Consider the following 9,082-nt stretch of genomic DNA (forward strand, 5'->3'; position numbering starts at 1 on the left):
AATCTATGAATAAACCTGTGCTGTTGAACTGGTTGAGGACACCTCTCCACACAGATACTCAGCAGAGACAGGACCTCACTATCCCTATTTCTCAAGAAATGCAGTTTCCAGGTTTTGTTTTGTTTTGTTTGGGTTTTTTTTACACAGTGTGACAAATCCTGTTTTGTTCCAGAAATAAAACTTTATTGTCATTAATACCAACTTTACATAAAGGTTTATTCCTCCAGACTGCATTTCCTTTGCTTTTTATGATTTGAATGTGTTTTTAAAAAAAAAAAAAAAAAAAAAAAGGCATTTTTTTTTTCCTTCCTTGATCAAGAAGAATAAGGGAATTATAATTGTACATGATGTCGAATTCATTCTTGTTGGACATGTGTTTTTGTTATTACAAAACTATTAAAATGTGAAGGAAGAAGTAATATCAAAGACACATACAGTAACAGCACTACTGCTTTTTGAGTTGTGCTAATATACATGAATAGAACTCGGTCAGTTCTAAATGTCTAACATTTTAGAAATTATATTAACGAAGTAAAAGACTTTAACGTTAATATAACCGACAAGAGAAATGCAGCATCTCTTTCCTTAATTGAATACCTAGGAAGCTCAGTCTCTGGTAAAATGGGACACCTCACCTCAGTTTGCCTGAGGCATAATGAGCTCATAATGCCCAACCTGGCCTTCTTGCTTCAGCTGGTCCAAAAGATCTTCCTTGCGCCGCTTCCTGCTCACCACCAAGTATCTGTTGTGGCCCTGCCCATGAGATTTACTTTTAAGACCATATTTTTGGGCAATCTGATGTATCTGCTTCCGCTCATCCGTGTTCAGTTCTCTAGAGAAAGTCAAGTCAATGTGGCTTTCTGAGCGTGCATAGTTTCGAATGATCTCTTCAATATCTCTCTTAGCAATTTTGTTCACCCTTTCTACATCAAGCCCAAGTCCTTCCCTTTTAAATTGCTCCTTCACTGAAATGGGCTCTCTGATTCCTTCACCAGCTTTCCCTAGGCCACCACCTGTCCAGCCCATCTTTCTTAAAATTTGATTCCCAATGTTATCTTCTTTGATCTTCTGTTTGAAAGCCTCTGCTGCTGATCGACCCCGAATCTCATTTCTGGAGATGACGTCCTCAACGGCTCCTTTCTTCAGGTTATTAACAACAGTTGGCTGAGTCTTTTTGAGTATTTTCACAGCTTCCTCTGCTGCCTCATGCTTGACAGATTTCTTCACTCCAACTGCTTCTGCAATAAATTCATCTTCCAGCATCACCTTGCATTTCCACCGCGTGCCCGTCATCCTTTCGAAGACGTACTCCACCGTCATCTTGTTGAACTGGGCGGTGTCATTCAGGGTGCACACGGGATTGCTGGAGTTCTCATAAATCACCAGGTCCTTCAGGTCCTTCTTCCTTCCGGAGGCCCGTGACGAGCAGCCGACTTTCTGAACCTGGGTCACTTTGATGGCTGCTAGATTTGTCTGCATCTTCTGCAGAATTTTCAAGGCCTCCTCAGCTGCTGCGTGCTTGCTGGTCTTTTTGGTGCCAAACCCCTCGGCCAGGCAGTGATCTTGTAGATACACCTGACAACGCCACAAGCGGTTGGGCATTAATTCATATTTATATTCAACAGACATTTTGTTATATGAGGCAGAATTGTTAAGTATTCCTATTGCATCGCTGGCATTCTCTGTGAGGACAAAACTAGTCCAGTGTTTGTTGGTGTTATTGGGACCTTTCACAGCTTCAGAACCAGGCTGCACTGGGACACAGTCCCTGTTGGCAACTACAAACTCCTCATGGGGTTTGAGAGCAGGAGGGAAATCTGGGCGACTCAGGCCTGCCTCACACACCACCAAGTCTTCGTGATAGGTGTGCTTGAACTTCCGCTGAACAACTCTCACTTCCACAGACTTCTTCAGCAGCTTCACTGCCTGCTCTGCAGCTCGATCCCTGGATCCGTTCTTGCTGCCGGCGTAACCGGTGGCCAGGTAGATGTTTTGGCACCGCACTTCGCAAGCGAAGCCATCTGTTAGGAGCTTCTTGTTCTTGGGGAGGTCAGCAGGGGCAATCTCTTTTAGAGGAACATAAATATACTCAGGATTTGTCTTGCAAGCCTGAATTGAACGTGTCAAAAGATAAGTAAAGTTAATTTTTTCAGTCCCAGTGTTTGCATCTGGGTTAGCAAGGTTTTTCCAGACAGCTGCTGACAGTTTCTCAATAAAACTCTGCTTCAGCATTAGAGCTGATGGAGGGAAAGTCTCTGATGCAGACTGGGCAGTTGAAGGAGAAACAGAAACCTGCATCACGCTGCTTGTGGTAGAGTCCATGCTATTCACAGCCTTCTTGGCTGCTGCTGCCTGGCTTGCAAAGCCAAGCCCAGCTGAGCTGGAGAGCTGGGGATCCGCTTCCTGCGCACTCACAAGAGAATTGGTGCAATTTTCAGCTGGCTGCGTTATGCTGTTTGTGTTTGCCTCCTGGTTCACCTCCTGCATTTGGTTATCCAGAGAATCCTCCTTCTTGTCACCCTTCTCAGCACTGGTGACAAAGTGTATGGGTTCAAAACGTGGTCGTACCCGGAACCTGGGGGCCATCTTTTTGGGCGGCTCAGACATCTGCTCTGGCTCTGGACCTGCAGGGTGGAACAAAATTACAAGATTATCAGTATGTGCTATGATAGGGAGGCAGTGTTTTCAGAGTGATCCCCAGGAGGAGCCTGCAGGCTCTGAACACAGGATTCCCACTTGTTAGCCGTGAACCAAAAGGCTTCCTTCCAAAGACACTCACAATTGATCAGATAAAGCCATTCATTCTCCTGCAGGTCACTTCAGTGGTATTTCCAGCTCCACAACTACCATACAAAAATCTCTACATACTCAGTTACATGGATTTTAGATCCCAATCACTTGCTCTGCCCCCCAACATTGCCCACCAAACTTAACCAGTCATTTCTCAAGTAAATCCATTCAAAGCTACTAAAACAAGTTAAAACTAGGGCCAGTAGTACGACAGAACATCAGAGCTGGACTAGAGTGTCAGCTCCAACTCTGCTGCAGGTAGACCTCTTTTTTCTTATCCATAAGAAATGCAAATGAGGCAGAATATCCTGATATGCACAGCTACTGCAGAAAATGAGAATCAAACAGCTGATAAGCAAATACCTTACACCTGAGAGATGGTTATACAAGACATGTCCTGTGAATGAGTTAGTCCCACAGGCTGAAAAGGTTCATGTGTGTAACTTCATCAGCAGAACAAAAGGCCACCTCAGTGCCTAGTAACAAGCTGCCTAACCCAATGCCAATGTGTCCAACTGTAATATAGGTCAGGGAGCACATCTGTCTAGACACCACACTACCATAGTGTATTTACCATAGCCTAGCTCACTGCAGATGAAAAACCACTTTGCATACAGCATAAGCAGGCCTTCATACTTAAATCAGGTGACAAGGCTCTCACATGTGTGTTAAATCCTTCGGTCGCCAGATGTGACAAATTATGGCCAGGTCTAAGTTTCTTGCCCAGTCTGGTATTTTGATGATTGCACTGCAGCAACATCTAATGGCTCCCAGCAGCCTAACAGCTCTTTATGCTGTCTGTGTTAACATGCAATAGAGAACCCGTCCCCTGCTGCCTGGGAGACAGGCAAAACATGGGAGAAAAGCAGTATTTTTCCCAGTTTTGCAGGTGGCCGGTGGAAGCTCAGAAAGATTTCTGGGTGTCAAGGTAAAGGAAGACAGGTTGGCAGAGCTGGGATTACAACCCAGGCTAGAGGAGTCCTGTGCTGTGTGAGCATTCATGCCTTAAACAGCCAACTACCAAGGACTGCCTCACAAAGCAAGAGCCTGCCTGCTTGCATCCCCTGCCCGCTCCTGCAGGCGTGAACCATTCCCTGCTCCTCCCTCTGGAGAGGGCAGGGAGCTCTGGAGCTGCTGCACAGGAGCCAGTGGATGGAGCCACCAAACTGCCAGCCCTCTCTCCCTGCTGCACTTCTTCCACTGGAAAAGCTACAACATGGACCCCTTAGACTGTGGGACTGAGCTGATATATGCAGGACTCTTTCAGGCCCAGTAGGGAGAAAAAAACCCGTAAATAACCCCCCTACCACCACCCAGTGCTCCAGGCAGCTCATAACTCTAAGTCAATAAGCTGAACTCCACATCTTCATGCAAATGTACAATCTCTTCTCAGGTCAGAACATCACCCCTCACCACAGTCAAGAAGGGCAGACAGATACTTAATTACATAGATTCAATTCCCTAACACTATCACTACGGAAAAATCAATTACCTGGTAATTTCAATGAAAAATTATACTTTCTAAGCAAAAAGAGAACCCTGCATGAATTATGTACAGCCCACAGCATGGCAGAGGGGCAGAAAGTGCTGCAGTCTAGCAGAGGACATCACAGTTGCCTCTCACAGTTGGCTGTGCTGGCTCTCCGAGGCAGCCTGTGGTGCTTTGCTCTCCCCATGCTCGTCCCGACGCCCCCCAACCAGCCCAGGGAAGGGCATCTCCTCTGGCACAGGCAGACATACTCACTGTCAGATGGAGAGCGGAATCTCTTGTGCTTCCTGCCAGGGACCAACTCATACGACCTCATTTCCCCAATATCGATGCCTTCAGCCATCTTGAGAACCTTCTCCATGACCTGCAAGCCATATCTGCGTGGGGTCAATAGCAAACCACGTTAGAACTGGGCCCACAGGGGCAACAGCCACACATGCACACACAAACTTTTATTGTGCAAAATAAGAACTAAAGCTGCCCGAGCCACAGCACCTGGTGCAAGGGTGACCCTCCCCCTGACTTTGCTGGGTATGAGCACAGGAGTGATCACCAGCCCCAGGCAGCTCACATGGGCAGGCAGCCAGCACGCCAGCTGTTGAGATACCTGGCTCTAAGTGAACCTCTTTGCAAGTAACAAACGGTGCAGTCACCAAACCCATGGTGTTTTACACTTTAAATACAGTAACTGTTGAAATATAACATTAGACAGAGCTGCTAGGAACAGTAAGGAACACAGGAACACAGGGATGTGGAGAAGTCTCTGTCTTCAGTGAACTAAGCACAAGAGCAGCAGCCAAGACCACATGTCACCACTGCTGGGATGGCCCATGTTGGGTGGCAGGGCACAGCTCAGCCCTTATCAACCACCCTCATTTCTAGCTTGGTAGCTGTAACTGACAGGCTTTAAATCCCTGAACCATGACAGAGCTGAGGTGCAACCTCTGACCCCACGGCAGTGTCCTCACAGTTCCACGGGCAGGACATGCACTGCACAGCCCCATCCCTCTTGGCATTATATCCCCCACCATCTAAGTTTTGCATTGCTCTGGGAACTGTGATGGGTTTTCAGGCCATTTGCATGGCTGAAACAACAAGAAAAAAACCCAAACCTTTCTATCCGAGGAGAACCTACAAGTGTGGCATGAAAACTAGCATCTGACAGCTTCACACTGCAGTTCAGAACGGAGAAAAAGCCATCTTGTTCCTGTGCCATAGTGTGCTCACCTTCCAAAGTCAAAAACATCAGTTCACTGCCCATGGACAGGAGCCCACAACTGTCACAAGAGCTAGTGCTGAAGTAACTTACACCAGCTTTTAAACATGACTGTCCCCAGTGCTCTGGAAGCCTACTCACTCTCCACTCAGGGAATGCCCTTCCCACTCCTGATTTAGAGGGCCAGACAGAAATTAAATCCATTTAAATTACTGGGTGAAAACTCTGAACACACACTCCTGCAGTCCCTGCTTCACGTGCAGGTACCCAGCCCAGCTCAGCCTCCAGCAGAGGGGCACCAGAACCCTGCATGGGAAGATGTCAAGATGGATCAAAGGGTGGCTGGCAGTGGTGTTATCCTCATCCTCCCACAGCCAGAAGGGAGAGGGGTGGGAATCTCTATTCCTTCCTCTGGTTTACAGAGAGAAGTGTTACCTGTGATGGGAACATGACCGATGATGCCATTTCTCAGCAGGTCAGGAGAACAGTGCTAGATCTGGTATGAGTGCGTAACTTTTCCTCACAAAGGAAGGAGATGTTTGGAGATCAGATTTCTGCCCGGGGGAAGATCCAGTCCTAACACGTGTTTGTCTAACCTGGCCTTTGGAATCTCCAGTTGTGGAGGCTGCACGTGGAGGCAGAGGAACCCCAGGCCTCCAACATAAAACCAAAGCCTCCCTGGTGTGACTTAAATCCTGATCCCAGTAGCTCTAGAGCATAACACAGCTTCCTCACATCCCCTCTGCCTTTTGTAGCCACCTTTAATACATCTGAGAACATGTGCAACTTCTCTAATCCACCCCTAAACTAAATGAATCCTGTTACTTAACTCCTTCCTCACAGACCACGATTTCTAAGCCTTCTGGACATTCTCCACGTAATCCCTCAGCAGAACACTCAGGTTTCATCAGCAAAGACTCCAATTTGCATTTATTTTGACAATCAGGTTGTCTTTGACTAGCAACTGATTGTTACAACAACAAAAAAAACAAACAAAAAAAAACAAACAAAAAAACAAACAAAACCCACCCAAAACAACTCCCAAACCAACCAACAAACTTAAAACAACAAAAATTCCCCCAAGCTTTGCAGTTATTCACTTGATACAGCAACAACAGCTCTTCCCAAGCAGCAAAAGGCAGCTTCCAGAGAAAGCTGTGGGCTCCCTGCCTTCCCCAGACAGCTCTGGGTAAAGCTGCTCTCCAACAGCCGGGCGTGCTCGCGTGCCCGGGGGTGTGTTCATGTCTGTGCACAACACAAGCTCTGGGGAAATATTCTCGCTGAAAATGGCTCTGCACTGCATCGTGCCTAACCCATTGCTCCTGCCTGCCCCGAGAGCTGCAGGTAAGGATGTTCATCGAGGGAAGTATGTGCACTTACAGGCTTAAATGGCATCGTTTTTTAGGATCTGAGATCTTGCCACATAGTCCTTATCAGCACCCTACAACCGTGTTACTGCACTGACTCCTGAAAGCAGCATCACAGAGAAGGCCGCACCGTTAAGACAGCCCATAAACACAGTAAGATGAGACAATGGACCAAAGAGACTCTAGCATAAGAAGATGTGGTGAATTTTAACACGCTATTCCAGCTTTGGAATTTGAAGCTGTTTCAAAACTATGTTCTACGTTTAAAGTTGTTGACTTGGGTCTGTACAAACGACACTAATTATTTCCCAGCAGGGCTCTGGGACAGCGACACAAACACAAGCCAGGCTTTACGCCTGCCCTTCGGCGTTTACAAGCTCCTCTGTCGCCGCACAACTTGCTGCAGTTAGTCGTGAAGCAGTTGCTTCTGTCTTTAAAGCCTGATGCCCAGTTAAAAATAATCACATCAGAAGTGTCAGTCGGGACGTGAGCGCTGTTTCTGCAGATCTCCACAACCTTGCCCGTTAGGGCATGGTGGTCTCTGCACGTTAACAGTCATCCTGAGGATGAGGAGAATCCTCTTCCATTCACCGGGCCTATTTCCCCTCAGGAAAATTTAGCTTTAAGGGTACAGCACAGGCTGCTCTGTGCTTAGAGGGATACTTCTCACGTACATCACAAAGCACAATAGCACATGATTAACGAGTCCTCAGGGGTGGGACATCAAGAACTACTTCTAAAACAGATGCACTTTTCCAGCAACTCGCTCCCCTGTCCCACAAACACACGCAAACTGGAGCAAAGAAAGCTCCCCAGGATCCCAAGGTCTCCTGCACCGACCCCTTCCACCCCGGCTGTTCTGGAGCTGCTGTTCAACCGGCAGCGGGGGCCCGGGATTCAGCCGAGCAGCACCGGGAGCCCCGGAGAGCCGGGGGGTGCCGAGAGGACCGGCCGGAGGGAGCCCGAGCAGCCCGGCCCCCTCCGGGAGGCGGCTTCTGACTTCCACCCCACCTCCTGCCAGCAGGCCGGGCCGCTCCCCGGTGCCCCGGCCGGCTCGGTGCCTCCCGAACCCGGTGACACCGGAGCAGCCAGGCCCGGCGGCGAGCGGCGGCAACGGGCCCGCCTCGGGCCCCGCACCCCGGGCCCGCCTCGGGGCCTCTCCCCGGCCCGGCCCCGCCCGAGGCAGCAGCCCGGCGCAGCCCTCACCTGCAGCCCATGAAGATGTGGTTGGTCCAGAGGACGGAGAGCGAGAGGAGCTGGTCGATGGCGGCGCCGGGGTAGCCGCGCAGGTGGCGGAGGATGAAGCGGCGGCGCAGCCCCCACTGCCGCTCGGTCTCGTTGTACTGCCGCCACTGCTCCAGCACCGCCTCGGGCACTGCCTCCGGCCCCGGCTCCGGCTCCGGCGGCGGCATGGCGGGCAGCGGCTCGGCTCTGCCCCCGAGGGGCCGTCCCCGCCGCTGGTGGCCGGCCCGCCCGGCACAGGCGCGGGCGGCAGCGGAAGCGGCCCGGGCCTGCCGGAGGGGACCAGGCCCCACGTGCGGACCAGGCCGCGGCTCGCGGCTCGCTTTGGGCGGCCGGGGAGCGCGGGCCCGGCCCGGCCCGGCCCGTCCCGCCTTCTCCCGCTCCCGGCCCCGCCGCGGCAGCGCGCGCCCCCGCCCCCGCCGGTCGCTGCCCCCGCTCGCGCGGAGCGGCCGGGCCGGCGCCGCCTCACGTGACCGCGCGTCACCGCTGCGCGAGACGCCGCGAGAAAGCGGCGCCGCTGCCCCCCCGGTGCCCCCTGGCGGCGGCGGCGGGAACAGCCGCGCCCCGGGACCTGCCCCCCCCCCCCCGCAGCCCCGGGGCGCGCGCAGCAACGGGAGCGCGCGGGTTTGTTGGGAATGTACATGGAGGCAGGAAGGTGCCGCGCCGAGCAGGGCTGGCTCCTCCGCGCTCCTCGCGTACACGCAGCGTCCCTCGTGCGGTGCTTCGTGCGTGTAACCCTCGCTCGCTCCCACTTTGGCAAAGGAGACTCAGCCGGGCGGAGGCAGCGGGAGCAGCAGCGGGAGCAGCGCGGGAAGAGGAGCGGGAGCGCGGGGGCGGCTCAGGCACTTCCACGGGGAGCCGGCTGGATCGCGCTGCCCTGGCCCCGGCCCCGCCTCTCCCCCCCGGCACTGCCAGCTCCTTCCTGACTTTAAAGAACAGGAGCAGGTTGAGTTAGGAAACAAAAACGACCACTCGACC

General features: G+C 51.7%; 1 protein-coding gene across 1 annotated transcript; it reads right to left on the reverse strand.

The window, feature by feature from the left end:
• Nucleotides 1-274: 274 nt before the first annotated feature.
• NKRF (NFKB repressing factor) lies at nucleotides 275-8,479 on the reverse strand. The gene is made up of 3 exons (XM_051630720.1): nucleotides 8,069-8,479; nucleotides 4,535-4,656; nucleotides 275-2,624 (listed from the first exon to the last, which is right to left on the reverse strand). The coding sequence occupies exons 1-3, from the start codon at nucleotides 8,272-8,274 to the stop codon at nucleotides 637-639; spliced, it is 2,316 nt and encodes a 771-aa protein (XP_051486680.1). The 5' UTR covers nucleotides 8,275-8,479; the 3' UTR covers nucleotides 275-636.
• Between the last annotated feature and the right edge of the window lie 603 nt (nucleotides 8,480-9,082).

This window comes from Apus apus, chromosome 12 (assembly GCF_020740795.1).
Source record: "Apus apus isolate bApuApu2 chromosome 12, bApuApu2.pri.cur, whole genome shotgun sequence".
Lineage (NCBI taxonomy): Eukaryota > Metazoa > Chordata > Aves > Apodiformes > Apodidae > Apus > Apus apus.